The sequence below is a fragment of the Orbicella faveolata genome, unplaced genomic scaffold, assembly GCF_042242905.1.
Source record: "Orbicella faveolata isolate gen_17 unplaced genomic scaffold, um_ofav_v1 contig_25, whole genome shotgun sequence".
NCBI lineage: Eukaryota > Metazoa > Cnidaria > Anthozoa > Scleractinia > Merulinidae > Orbicella > Orbicella faveolata.
The window spans coordinates 12,218,446-12,235,002 of record NW_028301553.1 but is presented as its reverse complement, the minus strand read 5'-3'; the positions used below and the strand labels follow the sequence as shown (position 1 = coordinate 12,235,002).

Genomic DNA, 16,557 nt, shown 5'->3' with positions numbered 1-16,557 from the left:
GTTCACACTGTCGCGCTATCAAAAATAAAAGTCATAACTATTCAGTAAATTAAGTCAAAAATCTGGGATATGATAGATGATAGGTGTATGAAAAAAAAAACTCCGCAGGATTTAGGCCTGTGCGGTTTTTTACTCGCGCGTGATTTTAAAAATTGCTTCACCCAAATTTATAAGGATTGGTATGAGGACGCCGTGTTGGTGCCCTTCCGAGAGGCACCAACATGCGGCCGTAAAGTAACAGAAACATCTGTCATTGAGTTTTACTATTTAAACAAAATATTATCAATCTAGAGTTACGACACATTGAAATTAATAGTTCTTCTAGTGCAAGAACTGCTCAGTTAGCAAAAACTCGAGAGATAACTCCTCCTTTGACCCACGCGAGATCCTTCAAAGGCTGTCATTGGCTACCCACAAATCGTTGCTGACTACCCCCGTCAAGTTAATCATAGTTACCCAACGTAATATGCGAACTGCGAAATGGTCCACGACGGTTGGGAAGAGCCTTTTCAAATTTGAGAGGCGAAGCAATCTCGAGATAAATGTCTTGTAGCGAAAGCGTTGTTGACGGAATTGCGTAGCGAGTGAACTGACATGGAACTTCAACATCTCTTTTTGGATTCTACGGTAGGATTGAGTCGGCAGGGTTGTTTTCAGTGGACTTATTCGCTTCGAGCGGCGGGCACCCCGGAAATCAGGGTCCGGCCTTGTCTTTATATTTTAGCAGTGGAAACCCAGACAACGATAACTCGCCGAAATCGCGTTAGACGGCCTGAGGAGCTGGGCAATAACAAAGAATACAACACAGCAACAGGGTAAGTAGATTTTGTTCACAAAATAGAGGATTAATTGACTTTTAAAGCAAAACCGTTGCGTTCCCATTCAAACCTTTATAAAATCAAACCTATGTAACACAACACCTCCATATGCTGCAAGGACAGAGCTGAACACCATGTGCCTCAAGTCGAGGGCAGTGGGTGAGACAGGGCAGTGGGTGAGACGAGTGTTGAAGAGTTCAAACTGTCTCTCTTGCAATTTGTCATCTAATTTCTTGACCAGATATTGTGCCAATGTAACTAGCGGGTGATATTTAACCATATCCGTGTTTGAGACAAACCAGCCGTTCCCTTTAACTGGAATTTTCTCTGGAAAAACGGATAATTCTTTTTGTTTTTGGTCGAACAAACTACAACCACTTTATTGTTTTCCTTTCCCATCTCTTGATTCTCGCTGGCAATTCTAAATTTTTTGCATGTTATTGACCGGCAATGAACTGTTATGGACACAAATTGGCACATTGACTTGGGAAACCGCTATGTGATTGTTATACCACGTATCTACTCGTATCAGTATCATTACGCTGACCAAGCGGATCGAGGGTCCAATCAGTTGATGGGAAACTGGTGACTAGTATCACGCATGTGTACAATTCAACATGGCGGCATCAGAATCTGTGAGGGCCCGAAAAGTGTTTGTTCATCCTATGGTGTTATTTTCCATCGTGGATGGCTTCGAAAGGCGTTCAGAAGATGCTAAAAGAGTAATAGGGACTCTCCTTGGGTCAGTGGACAAAACATCCGTCGAAATTCGAAGCTGTTTTGGTGTTCCACACAACGAGTCGGAGGACGAGGTATTTAGCTATTTATGATAAAGATTTGGTCTCGAAGAAAAAGGTTTTCTTGGTAGAATTAACAAACAAAGTATTCTAGTGTGCAATCCTTGTGCTGCTGTGTGAGATACAGTGATATGTGAGCTAGAGGTGGAGTTTGCTTGCCACTTTGTAATAGGAAATCCGTCGACTCTCCGCAATGTTCTCTCACGGCTAATTCTGTTTAATCAGTTAAAAATAGAAACTTACTCAATTAGTTGTAAGCTAGGAATGAGTTTGACTGGGTTAGCCAAGAGGTTAAAATCTTTCTAACTGTTTCTCAAGTGTTTCCATTGAAAAGGAAGGAGTATTTAAAGTTTTCTAAAGCTTGTTCCCCTTGTAATTACGTCCTGAATACCCGGGGGGTACTCCCATATACGTATGGGCTACACGGGTATGTGCAACAGGATAGGATGGGGTTTTTGAGGTTCTTGGTCCTTAAATAGGGTATCATTTTTGCCCCTGTTGAGATGGTGTTCTTGATGTGATCCTTTATAGATAGGGTCGCTAAATTGTATCAGGCGAGCTAAAATTGCAATGTGTAAATGCCCAGCTAAATGAAAAACAAATGATCTGTATAAAACTGAACTATTCGTATACTTCCAATGTTACAGAAACACTTGAATTATCCACCCTACTCTTTGCTTTTCTTTTTCCCTGCAATAGGGTGTCATTTTTTGGGTTTGGGTCTTAAATAGGGGGTCATTTTTTAAGTTCTTCATCCTTAAATAGGGTCAGGGCTTAAGACCCTTCGCAGCACACACCTATCCAAAAATTACAGAAGTACCCCCCCCCCCCCCCCCCGCCCCCAACCCCGGACCTGAATATTACAAATATTGCAATAACTTAAAAAAAGTGGGGGTCACCATGCTCTTTTGTATATAATATGGATAGCCATTCTTCCACAACATTTACATCGTGTTACATGCATGTGTGTCATTTGTTTTAGGTTGCCATTGAACTAGAGTATGCAAAAAGTATGTTTGATCTTCACAAGAAATCTCATCCAAATGATGAAATAGTGGGCTGGTTAGTAAATCTTGCAAATAAAATATTTTCTGGGTATTACATGTTACAAAGAGTGTTCTGCATTCAAGTCCACTTCTGAGTCTACAAGCCTACAAGGCTTGCCGTCATCTTCTGCTTCCTTAGCATGAAGTGACCAGGAGCACTTGTATTTTAACCTATCAAACTCAGTAATAGAGTGAATTCATATAACCTGTTTTTTACATGCTGATAAGAATCACTAAATGGTAATGAGAAAAACAATTAAAAAAGCACGCACCAAACTGAAACCAATGTCACTTTCCATTCAGTGAAAAATTACGGTTGTGGACATTTATTCAAAATCACAAGCCTTAAATGAGATATTGTTTTCTTCCGATGCTTGCATGCCGGCATGCAAGTACCGGCGCGAGTGTTTCTCAGCCACAGACGTCAAAAATCCAGCCATATAATGTAATGTAACATCACTGAAAAAATGGCAAGAATATTCAAAAGTACTACGTGCATCTCGCGCACCTTCACTGTTTTTTCCCTTGCAAATAATATTCTGGTTCAGATTTTAAACAGTCCAGTACATTCCAATGGCAAAACGATCTCTTGCGTACCCAAACTGGTCATCAGAATATTATGCACCTCAATAACATATAAGGAACGGGTTACACGAATTCACTCTAACAATATTATTATTTAAGTTGAAACAAAGAAAATCACAACTGTGAGGGAGGTTTAGGTACCCAGTCTTAGTTAGCATAGATTTTGACAATTTTAGTTCTCCATTTACTCCTTACAGAGAGAACATATTGGAATGACCTATTGGAATGACCTTCCCTTATCTATACGTAACTTAGTGACTAGAAAACGTTTTAAAAAAGCATTCTTCCAGTATTATTTTGCTCAGTATTAATTAATTCATACCTCTTCCTCTCCTATGTTAAGTTAACTTTTTTACCCTAATTATTACTGTCAATTAAACAAGGGCATCTAATTAGCTTGCTATATTTTTGCCCTTTCCATTTCTCCTCTTACTTGTCTACTTTATATTTATCTTTGTAATTTTAGAATGGAATAAATAAATAAAATGAAATGAAATGACTTGAGACAGTGTTTCATCGGCTGTCTGAACACCTTGAATTTCTTCAAAAATACTTCGCTGGGTGTCATATTTTCAACTGTCTTCTCAGTTTTTGGATATCTCAACGAGTCACTGTCTCTCATGTTTGAAATATTACTTCCTGCCCCTCTCCCTCCCCAGTTGATCAGGTACAGCTCCATTGCAGGGCTATCCTCAGGATTTAGGCCACCAGAACTCTTTTTTTTAAATTAATTTATTTTTTTTATTATTATCGATACAACATAAACTACAATAGGATAATTAAAGGAGATACAAAAGATAATACGGAAGGTAATGGTGTGTGTTACAAAAAACAATACAAAAAAGAAGATAATTACAAACTAATTCAAAGTACAACATTTTGAGTAGGAAACAATTACCAAATTAAGAATTAATTAAATTAATTAATAACTTAACTAAGTAAGTAAAATGAAAAAAAAAAAAACTCAAATAAAGTCTTTCCACTTTTTGCTGAAATTTTCGGACGTTTTATTTTTAACTGCTTTTTGTTGTGAAGTATTTAATTTGTTCTTAAGTAAAGAAGGAAAGCTGTCAAAAGGTACATCATCACTGTCTTGGATAGTGCAAAAGATATAATACTTGGCTACCAAGGTGACATAGTTTAAAATGTCTTCTGATTCTGTGGTGTTATCATGCCAACCAAAAACGATATTACGTTCGGTGAGAACTCTTTAACTGTTCTGTAACATGTATACACATGGGTGGAAGGAGGTAATACAATCCAACCCCAGCCATTCATTCTCCAGTGCACTAGCACACCAACCACGAGGCCTCTTTACTACCCCATTCCATGTCTCAGGTTGCTTTTGAACTAGATTTTGTAATGTAGCTATATTTCATCTGCATGAAAATCAAATTCAAATCATGAAATACATGCAGTACATATGTGTAAGTCTTTAATATGTTGTCATCAATGTTTGTTCTGGGTACATTTTCCTGGGCAACAGAATACCCAGTGTACTGGGAAATAGCATGACATTTGACTTTTGTCTACCCTCAGTAAGTGATTTAGCACGAGTGCTAATCAGGTGGAGCATTCAAAGATTAGAAAGAGATGTTATCAATGAAACATAAGAAGGTTAAAAATCCCAACTGGGAGAAGAGAAATAAGTTTGCCTTTTATAATCATGACTGATAACACGAACTTGGATCTTGAACTTGAGCTGAACTAAACTGACCACTTGGCAACACTGCCTCCACATTCTTCAACATTGCTTTTTTTCCTGAAAAAATCAGCTCAAAGTTACATGTAAATTGTGTTTCCTAGGTATGCCACAGGTTCAGATGTCACAGAACATTCCTTGCTCATTCACGAGTATTATTCTCGGGAGACTAGCAATCCAGTACATGTTACAGTGGACACCACCCTTAAAGGATCACGAATGGGAATTAGAGCTTATCAGAGGTGAGCGTCCTCTGTTGCTAGCTTGGTAGAGTTAGGTCATCAGCACTTGCAATAAGTAATTTCAGTGTTTGTGTATCAGGGAGGGTTTGGGGGTTGGGTGGCTTGTGTTTTGCTACATGTACAGTTGTTCATGAGGGTTGTACTTCCTTTGAATAACAAGCTACATGTATATGCAGACTATCACAGATCATCTCCAACAGGTACATATATTTGTCATCAATTCTTGTTTTGTAAGGTTGATTGTCCCACAAGTGGCCTAGTATTAGCCTGTGAACACAGTGGCCCCTTATCACTCCCAGCCACCTGATATGCCAGTGTGGGATTCTGAAAAAACAATCTTCCAACGATCTGCAAATTTAGTTTGTGCACAGATAGGTTTTGGCAGCCTGTCGAGCCTTATTTCCAATTTTACCTTCATTAGGTAATGTACATGTGAATGATACAATCATATGTATATATACATACAGGTACATACATGTATACCCTATGTATGCATTGGCTTGTAATGCAAGCACTAGCAAGTGTTCTTTTGCTCTGATGAAGCAAAAGGACCATTTATCATAATTTATAACATAACTAAAGCAAAGCGCGCGCTCTGATTGGTTAATTTAGCGTCTACTCTTTGCCCATGGGTGTACGCTGCTGACTTGTGTGCTAACGTTTACAAAGCAAATCCTTTGACAGGCATTGTTTCCAAAGTAATGGCCGACGTTCTTCTGCCAGAAATGCGAAACTGTCTTCACAGTTGTCTGAAGATGAAACTTTATCGAGTTACTGGTGTGCAGTTGGTTGTCATGAATGAATTTTCGTGCGCTTGTTTTCTCTTGTCATGTAGGACTACACGAACATTTTTGTGATGTAGCTCAATAAAAGGACTTTTGTTGTTCCAGTGTCTCAATGTCATGTTATAAAACAAATGATAAAACACCATAGCGTGCACTATTGAGTTATGGATGCTCTTGGGAGGTTTGCTAAGCACTCAAGAAGCTAGAGTCGCACTCGGCTATCACCTCGTGCAACTCTTAAGCTTCTTTCGTGCTTAGAAACCTCCCGCGGGCATCCACAACTCAATAGTACACGCTATGGCTTTTACCATTTGTTAATTAAAACATGTTTTTTTGTTTTCATTGTTTAGCTGTAAAATGGGTGTTCCAGGAAAAACAGAAGGCACAATCTTTTCACCAATCCCATGTGAGGTTATACTCACTGGACCAGAGAGGGTCGGAGGTAGGAGGGCATTAAATAAACGAAAACCTTCATTTGGGGTGAAAATATGTTGGATATTTGTCCGCGGACATTATCTGTTCTGAGAAGCGAACAGTATTGTGAGAGCATATCTAGAGGAAATCTGAGAGCTTTGAGGAACAGATAACGGACAAATATCCAAGCTTATTTTTGCCTCAGATGGAGGCTATTGTGTCTATTATCCTTTAAATATTTTTGCACCAGGCACAGTTTTGAAAATTGAGGAATATAACTCAGATATACCCCGCTTTAGCTGGGGTATATTCAGTCATGTGACGCATTTAGACCAATTGGGTGCAAGCAAAAATATTTGATGGATTTTAATCAATGATAATATCATTAATTATAATCCATCAAATATTTTTGCTTCCAGTGCACGACATTAAACTGACCCATAACCTAAGCGTGGTTGATCTTTAAAGCAAGACTTGATTATCAACCACATGTGAAACTTTTGAATGTTTCTCTTGCGAAACAAATACTTTAAAGTCGTGAATCGAACATTGATGCCATACAGAGTGATGAGAGTTGAACTGGAGAACTTTTTCCCCCTCTTGCATTAGCTGTCTTAGGTTGTGGTCAAATGAGCTGTTGGAATTTTTGTGGAAGTGAAAACCCCAGACAATTTATGAATTTGATCGGTTCAAATTTATCATGTGTGTGTGTGCAAAATTCAGACTTAAGGGTTTTGAGAAACAGGAATTCAAGTTTTAATTCTAGCTATTCTTCATTCTCTGATAGCCTTAAATTTAAACAGTGCCTCTTGAACATCCATGGATGTGCAAGTTAACAAATTGACGTCAGTTTTTTATGCATCTGTCCTCTTATTGATAATAAATTGCATCATAACATTTCAAAGTGGCTGTGGAGCCACAAGCCACAGGCGAGTGGTTCTGCAGTAAACTTTGACAATGTTATGATGAAATTTATCATCAACAAGAGGACAGACACTTAAAAAACTGACGTCAATTTGTTTTTTACAACAACAAGACCCAAAATGGTCAAATGCTGGGAATAAATGAGGGGAAAAGACACCAAAAACTTGCCGTGAACAAAGATAAGTGAATTTATTCAAAATGACTCGAACATTGTCCATAGCTTTTCTCGCTTTTTGATTGGCTACTTTAAAAAGTCCATAAAATCCCATTGGTCAAAAAGTGGACAGTTTGACAGCTGAAAGTTAAACTTGAAAGCTTGCATAAATTAAAATTTTATCCATCTGTACTCTTATTGATGATAAAAATGAGCCAATCAGCATGCCAGAAATTAGACAGTTATTGTAAAAAGATGGTTGGATGATGGATGTCCATCCATTTGAGTGGCCAAAGGTTATGCTTGTATATGTAAACATGTATAATGTTGTGATGTAAGTGTTGGTAGTATTATATTAACACCTGATTTCCTTTGATACGAAAAAAGTAATGTACACGTACATATCGTATGGCACTAGGAGGGTGGAGCTGGTGATAAAATTTAAATTTTGTTATTGTTTGTAGTAAACTGGCTGCAAAGAACAAAAAATACAGCTAAACAGAGCATTACACCACTATCAGATATGCAACATGTCAACAGGTTAGTGGACAATGTTAAACTTGACTTTAGACAGGTTATTAAGGTGATTCCTCAGAAAGAAAAGTTGGCAAACAATTTTTTTGAAAACTTTCCCTGAATGTTCCCTACCGAACACTGCTTAAAAAAATACAATGAAAAAGATAAGTCACTAGGCTAATAAAAGAGATATGATGGGCCAATCTTACCCCACTTACTTGTATGCGTAGTCACATGACTAATTCAAGGCGAAAATTGTGGGTTGTAGGGATGCACACTGCAATTTTGAGGAATCACAAAAAAGTAGATCAATTTGGGCACTGTGTTCTGCTTGGGCATTTGTTATCACAATTGGTATCCATGCCAACTTTGACTTTCATCAAGTACTGTAAGAGGGGCTGTTTGTCACTTACAAGATAGGCAAGTAGAAATACAAAACCTACTGCCAAATCTGAATTTTTACAGCTGTTGATCTAAAGTTGGGCAAAACTAGCATTGGTCAAATATAAAGTACACATGTAATGTAACATGCAAATTGTAAATTATTGCGCATGAACAACTTACCAAAGTGCATGATTCCGTAACTACCATTCAGGAAATTTCAGAACTTTCATTGATTAAAGCGGTTTTTCTTTCAGTTGTTATGATCATGTGCATTTGATGCTGACTCATTATAATTTATTCATTGTAATTTTTTTCATTTACAGTGCAAGTGAAAGGCTGTTAGAAATGCTTGGTACTGTAGTAGCATATGTTGACGATGTTCTGGTGGGTAGCTTGAACAACATGTACAATAGCTTTTAAAGGCATTGTGTTTATTATAAAATAATAATAATAATGATAATTATGATAATAATAATGATAATAATAATAACAATAGTAATAATAATAATAATAATATCAAAATTTGTAGAGTGCCATTTCCCTATGGTTCAATGGCGCTTTTCAAGAAATTAAATCTATTTAAAAAAATTACCTAGTATGAAAAGTTAAGGAAATAAAATGTAACATCTATTTTGGTTACAAGGGTTCTAGGTTTCGAATGCTAAAGTAAGCATATAAGGCCCTTTTCTCGCCTGTAAGCCAGTTTGATATCCCATGCGAAGAGCTAATAGCTGGTTGTAAGCCAGAGCATACCACCGGGATTTTGCAGTATCTGCACAATGAGGGTAGCAAAATAATGCAACAAACGGCTATGAAAACTATCTGAGATCGTAGGGTTTGTTTTTTAGAATTGTCCTGGCAAAATTAGGGGAAACTAGATGCGGGTTATCGTGTTGTGGTCAGTAAATAATGCGAATTAATTTTTAGAACCTCTTTCTTTAGGCTGGAAAAGTACCAGGTAACAACAGTGTAGGCAGAGAGTTAATGGATCTTGTTACATCAGTCCCTCGTATGTCTCAAGAAGACTTTGAGTCTATTCTCAACAGCAACATGCAGGTATGTGGAACTTAATGCACATGGGACAACCGCTTTCATCGTGGTGAACACCATCCGCAATCTGCGGTATGATTGGCTGCGCCACAGACTGTATAGTACACTATCAGCCAAAACTGATCACGTGACATGATAGTGTTCATCGGCGGAGAGACACTATCAGCCCATAGTACCCGTCCGAGGAAAATACCGGGATGGATAGTACTCGTCTGTGGATGTTTCTTTTTGCAAACAAGCGGGCTTATAGAAAAAAAAAATATAAGGACAATTTGTCTGTTTTCTTTTCTAAATTTTACCTTTGGCTATCACGCCTTTCATCTAAAAAAGTTGAAAATAATTCAATGTGATCTTTGAACGGGCACGCAGAAGAAAATTTAGAAAACTGGTGCTCTCAAAAATAGCACATTTGCCCTCGAAGCATCGCTTCTCGGGCCAATATTTGTTTTAAGAACGTCAAAGTTTCGTGGGGCAACTATCAGCTAATAGTCCCTGGACAGACACACTCCTCCTCCTACGACAGAAACACTGCTGTCTTATTAGTGTGCTGATGCTGGAGGCCGTATTAAAAAGCTGGCGTTTCTAGTTTCTCTGAAGTTTTGTAGAGCGATTTACAACATTAATGGTGTTTCATTTCTCAAGAAGGTTAAGAAAATATCATTCACCGATACACCATGTTAGGAGTCAGCTGATGAGTACTCATACACGCCTGCATGTTTCATATATATAAGCCTTTTCACGGTTTCGCTTAAGGGTGGAATTCGCTACTGCTAAGTATTGGAAATCATTATTTGAGGAAAATTAAGTTTAAATTTCACTGAATCAATAGACCATTTTACAGTTGTCTGTTCAGTAACCTGGTCTTTGGATGGCAGCGAGGCTGGAGGTGGCCTTGTTTTGATGCAGACCTCACTGCTTTTGTTGGGTAAATCAAGTTGTTCTAATGCTAACTAGTTTGCATTTAAGGACGTTCGCGCTATTTGTTTCTGCTCACCCTTACTGCGCACGCAAATTCACACGTCACGGCGCGCGCGCCAAGTAATAAAATGAACAATGATAGGGCAGATGGCGATTGCTATAGCTTTGCCTGGATTTAACGATCTTGGACGTTAGTTGACCCCTATTTTTCTTTTGATAGATCATTTTCTCAAGCGATTTTCTACGTTTAGCGAAAAAATGAAGAAAAACTATTGATTAGAAGTTTGAATTTTTCGCAAAATGCACCATCGAACTTAACCCTCTTGAAGGGTTAAGTTTTGTGAAAACATTGGCAACATTTGGAATTATTTACGCAACAGACCCACATGACTAAGATCGTTTGCCTCCGTTGACTCACCTTCAATATTTTTTACTATAAACCCCTGTAGACCATGCTGAATTACGTGCTCCAATTTTTCAAAATCAGGGTAGTTTTCCACACGTTTTGTCTCTGAAACGAAGTCGGTCACCCCCCAATTATTTTGGCATTTCTGGTACAAGGAACTCATTATCTGACTGCAGTAAAAATTTAAAAGAAATCTATCGAGTGGAAAGTTTTCGCGCGAACGTCTTTAAATGAGAAAAGCAGAGAGGTCTGTATCAAAGCAAGGTCACCTCCAGCCTCGTTTGCAATCATAGGCCAGGTAACTGAGCACACAACTGTAAAACGGCCTATTACATTATTCGCTCCTAATTTCTATGAGGCAATCAATTACATTCTGCGGTGCTTTGAACATACATTAATAGGTCACATCAAGATCAAGTACAGAACCCCTTCTACCCCTTTTAGCGATTTTCACTCGAGTGAGTTTTTTTGGTAAAATCTTTATTTTCTTGTTCTAGGATCTTCTGATGATTGTGTATTTATCAGGGCTTTGCAAGACGCAAATCTCACTGGGAGAAAAACTCGCCACTGTGCTATAGTGTTATGAATTACAGAATATGCAATAAATTATAAACAGTCTCAAGCTTTCTCAGCGTTTGTTCTTACAACGCCTGACGACTTTGGTTCGTAGTTTGAATCTAAAAGGAGGAGCTCATAAGGTACCCGTGTCTGAATAAGGTTTCCTAAGAAACAAACAAAGAGAGAACAACAAAGCAGCGTTCGATTTGAATTATGGAGTCATGAAGGTAACAAAGAAACCCTTTTCTTTTGTGTTAGCACTCGAAAAAATCAATTGATATAAATACCATACACACCATACATGTGCAAGATCATACAACTTATACGACCTACAGTAAACACGAGCGCGCCCTTGGCAATTCAAAGATTGATCGCGAACTTTTAAATTTTATTTAATAATCCCCCCACCCCACCACAAAAACAACAACAAGAAAACCCCGATATTGAGCAGGTCCCATAACAGTTACGAAAGTTGGCTCACAATAAATCAATAGTCGTGCCTGCCAGTCTAAATTCGCTACTACGAGTGCACATCGGTGTGTGTCATTCGTAAATGCAAGTTTGCAGTACCCAAATACAACTTGATCGTATGCGAACATGGCCCGGCATTCCGTATCGCTGCAATAGAGTGTGTTCACGTGACGCCATCAATTTCTCAAATCCAAAACTAAAGAGCCACTAAAGGTTTTATCCTCATCAGGCATAAGAGGTACTAAATTTATATCAGTTTACAACTTTCCAGCTCAATAGCATCTTTCGTTTGGAAACTAGCGCATTTTGAATTTCGGAGTTATGGCGGTGCGTGACATAAAGCTAAGATCGCGTTTGTCGAAAAATATACACTTATCTCGTGATTTTTAGCAATTTCAGGGGTTAAAGTACTAGGAAAAGAACTGGTGTAAATGTTTTTTATTTCGGTTCAGACAATCAGTCGACTAGACAGCCAAAGTGAGTTCCTGATGTTTACACTATTTTTCGGCCGCCATATTGGAGGACCAAGGAGGTCCACCAACATGGCGGCTCTATACTAGGCTCTATAATTTTGCGCGGAACTTTCGACGAATATCTTAACTTTGTTACAACGCACAAACCTTAAACTTGGGAACTGTCTTCTTTATTTCAGTATTGTCTATAATATCACAAATTCGTGACTTTATCCACTGAATGGTGTTTGATTTTATTTTTTCGTGACAATGAACACACTCTACACCAACTTTTCAAAAACAAACACAAAAGGAAAGGATGGTGCTGGTAGTCTCCCGCGCAGACTTAATTAATGTTCGTCACGAAATATTTCCTAATTTTACGTGACGAGCCATAAGAACGTCTGAGTAGTAGGCCGTAGTAATACATGCAATCAAGGATAAAATTCCATGGGACACTGATGTAATGTAACGAATTATCTGTGTTTTACAACTGAAGCTTAAGAAAGCACTTCCTTTTAGAATTGCGTTGCTGTTCGCCCTCTCCAGCCAATACCATGTTGGAATTCGGGAGAATTTTCAACATTGTATCTGGGTTGGGGGTAGAGGTTAGGCAGGTGAAGTTGTATTCGTGTCTGGCGCGTGTAAAAGTGCGAAAAGTTCAAATTTATCCGAAGACTTCTGGCTGCTTACGCACCAAAATTCAAAAACGTATAACAGTTTATAGACACCTTGCCAAATCGTTGTACAGTTCTTTCTAGAGTCAAATCTCAGACACTCCGAGAGCAGTGGATGAGATGAATGCGCGCAAAAAGAAATACATTTGCTAAAGCTGCTCCTTAAATCTGTTTAGAGATCCTTGGTGGGTTCCAAACACTCATCATTCTTGCTCGGGTCAAAACAACACCATCCTCCTACAGGACTCCGGGACACACGTCGCGCCTTCCAAACTGTTGGACATTTTCCTGCTGTATCCGTCACGTTGCAACGACTCTGTTCTGCACAGTACGTGTTCATGAGTTCTTGTTCTGTCGGAAAGAGAGGATATCGGTTATTACAGCGTGTACGAGGTACGCTCGATAAATCCCAGGAAACGATCTAGACTGGAATGAAATGCTGGAATATCAGTCATCAGTGATATTTTGGCCTATTTCTTGAATTTATCAGTTAAAATTTCAGTACATTTCCTAGTTATCAGAATATTTTGCAGATCTCGGATCTCAGCTACTTCATGTAATGAAAAACAACAACAACAACATGTCATTTCTCAACTGACAACCACAATTGTAAGCAATTCTCGGGTATCAGTTCAAACCCAGCTAGTCCATCATGTGAGCGCTCAAAGTTTATTATTTAACGGTTAGTTTAGATCTCAAAATAAGGGAATTAAATAAGACGACAGCAACAAAAACAGCAAACGTCAACAAGAGACAGAAATCTCACTATTCAAGACTGAAATTCGATAAATAGGGACAAAAACATACCGTTTTCTCTCATGTGGCAAAATTTAGCCGCTGATATTAAAACCTATAAAGAGAAAAAATACTGTTATATTTAAACAGAGCATATTACTTTCCTCAATTCCGCTGATTGTTTCGATAAACAACCGTGAAAAAGCGAGAAATGACGTCATCGATATCTTTACAAGTCAGTGACTGAGGGCATGGAAAATACACCGAACAGGTCCCGGATGCAGTTTCGTCACTAGACCTGGTAACTTGATAGCCATATTGAATATGGCTTCAACTGACGAGGTCTTTTGGCGAAACTAGTGTCGTATGTAAATGTATTGAAAGTAAATGCCAATGAGGTTTTTCCTTATCAACATGCTGCACTTCACATTAAAGGCAACATAGGACAAGGAAAAGGGACAGAGGAAAGAAAAATATGTTCCAAAATGGGCTACATTTTGATACATATATTTGCGGCGGGACCCGAGTTCTACAGTATTTTAGCAAGCCCTGGGGGCCAGTAATAGCCCTTTTCACGGTTACCTTTGCTCATTTGCATTACAACAAAATTTAGCATGTATGTGAGGCAATTTCGGGCTATTTTGTAGTTTGAACCCGAAATTGCCTCGCATCCACGTTGGATTACATTGTAACGCAAATAAGGAAAATTAACCGGGAAAAGGGCTATTGAGCTGATTTATTATACAACAATTCTCTTTCCCGAAATCTTGTCTTTGGGCCGTTTTTGTTGCCCTAGTGCGGTCAAAACGAATAGAAAGATCACAGAAAAAGTATTAAACGGGTCTTTTAGAATGCAAATATAATAGCTATTTGTACTTGTTTCCCGCATTATTTGCATGTACGGCATGGAGTGGAGTTGGACAATTAGATGGGATTAAAACTGTCAGTCCAAACAACACGCTGCTGTTGTTTTGACTTCAGCTTTCTTTAGCATCTCAACTTACCTCTTCAAGTTCTTGAGATGTGACTTTGAAGTGAATCCATCCTGTGTTTTTACCAGTTAGATCGAGCATCGTACCTTCAGAGTTTACTCGTTGGTTAATAGCACAAATCCAAGACTTCCTTGTTCCTTTCTCCGACTGCGTTTGTTTCATATCAAAAGAACCACACTTTGAATTTCGCAAGCAGATGTCGAGGCATCCCATCTTTGTGAATACGATTAGCCGAACAAGTTTCGTGCTTCCATCTGCCTCAAACCGCCCCGGTTGCTGAAGACTTTGTAGAATTTCTTGGAAATTCTTATTGGCATTGTGGCACGATTGGCAACGCTGAGCAGAAGCAAATATGAGAAAAAATCCACAAAAGAACGTTGATAAACTTGCTGTCGACATTTCGTTGACTGTCTCGTTCGAAATTGCAGCGGAAAATGCAGACAAGACTTAAAAGAAACGCTATCCATTAGTGTGCAGTGGGAACCGTTTGTTTGCTTAAGAAGCATTTCCGTCTTTGCCTAATGTAGCCTTTTTGTAAAAAACTATTTATCCAGTAAGCATTGTTACCCTCAAAAAGTCAACAGAGAAATGTAGTATGATTTGCACAAAGGGCACCGTTCCAGTATAAAAAAATGTCGATGTTATTAACTGTCTGAATCGTAATTAACCTATATGCCGAAGAAAAACTGTATAGCAGCTCTCAGTACGAGATAAGTTTTTGGATCTGTTCTAACCAGTCAAGAATCAGGCATACAATTGCTATAAAATGACCAAATTGAAAGAGGAATCAGAAGAGATAGTTAATATTATGTATTCATAATTTTTCTCTCCTTTTTGAAAAACTTCATTATGCGTTTCAGAAATATATTGTATGATATTGACCATGTTCTTTTCCAATTTAAATGGTTGCTAATTGCAGCGTTTGAAATGACCCCCAATTCTAGAAAAAGTGAATTAACGGTATACATATACCGACATCATGTGAACAAAAACAGAAAAAAAAAAAAAAAAAAAAACGATAAAAGAAATAAAAACGTTGTAGTGGTTCACCCGATAGACTTACTTACTCTTGGGTCAGTCATTAATAACTAGTTTCCTCCAATTCAGCGTTGACGTTAGAAAAAAAAAAGAATTAATATTTTGCAAAATAAAAAGTGTAATGCATCGGAGTCAACTGTAGAGACATAAAACCACAGGGAGAAAAAATTAAGGGAATAATTTCTGAGCCCAAGATGATCTTCAGTTGCTCTTGCGACTAAGCTAAGCGGCCACACGTGAGCGCGTCGACTCGAGGGAATTTTGTCATTGGAATGCTTTGGTTGGGAATGAACGTGTTGAGAGCCTTTCTATGACGAATTTAAACTACCTTTGAGTTTCACATACAAAAAAAATAATAAAACTGACGTAAGAGCATAATTAGTTTTTGACGTTTTGCTGTGAATTTGGAACTGGCAGATATCAACTATTGTTTAACCTGATATATTAGAACCTCGATTTAACGAGCCTCGATTTAACGTAGTCCTCGGTATAATGAACGATATTCTTCGCCCCCAGTAATAGTAAAATATATTGAAAAGAACCCCGATATAACGAAACCGCGTTGTAGCGAACATATATTGCCAACCGTTTCATCGAGGTTTTACTTATTCAGCGTACCTAAGCAAATATTTCAAGCTGTTGGCGATGCTTTTAAACCTCAAAAGCTTTTCAACTGCAGTTCTTTGATGCAAGTGACTTAAATCCTCTCCATAGTATAAAGGAAACTCATTAATATTCTTTCCCTACGAGAAAGGATTTGTTTTCTGGAGCAGGTCAATTTGCTTTGTATTGAACCTTTGGCCTCGTTTACTTGCCTTTTCAAACAAAAGAGTATTTGACCGCAGACTCAACTGTAACAACAAAGCTGTTGTTGTCGTCAGCTCAAACCAAAT

The 16,557-nt window shown here is 38.2% G+C and overlaps 2 protein-coding genes across 2 annotated transcripts; one reads left to right on the top strand and one right to left on the bottom strand.

Annotated features, from left to right (window-relative positions):
- Positions 1-1,401: 1,401 nt before the first annotated feature.
- On the top strand, positions 1,402-11,363 carry LOC110041111 (eukaryotic translation initiation factor 3 subunit F-like). Its single transcript, XM_089293648.1, has 8 exons — positions 1,402-1,630; positions 2,598-2,677; positions 5,053-5,190; positions 6,326-6,417; positions 7,932-8,007; positions 8,691-8,751; positions 9,310-9,423; positions 11,239-11,363. Exons 1-8 carry the CDS (start codon positions 1,436-1,438, stop codon positions 11,317-11,319), a joined length of 837 nt encoding a protein of 278 aa, XP_089149774.1. The 5' UTR covers positions 1,402-1,435; the 3' UTR covers positions 11,320-11,363.
- An 800-nt stretch (positions 11,364-12,163) lies between these two features.
- On the bottom strand, positions 12,164-15,157 carry LOC149108980 (uncharacterized). Its single transcript, XM_089293649.1, has 3 exons — positions 14,639-15,157; positions 13,707-13,749; positions 12,164-13,250 (listed from the first exon to the last, which is right to left on the bottom strand). Exons 1-3 carry the CDS (start codon positions 15,023-15,025, stop codon positions 13,072-13,074), a joined length of 609 nt encoding a protein of 202 aa, XP_089149775.1. The 5' UTR covers positions 15,026-15,157; the 3' UTR covers positions 12,164-13,071.
- Between the last annotated feature and the right edge of the window lie 1,400 nt (positions 15,158-16,557).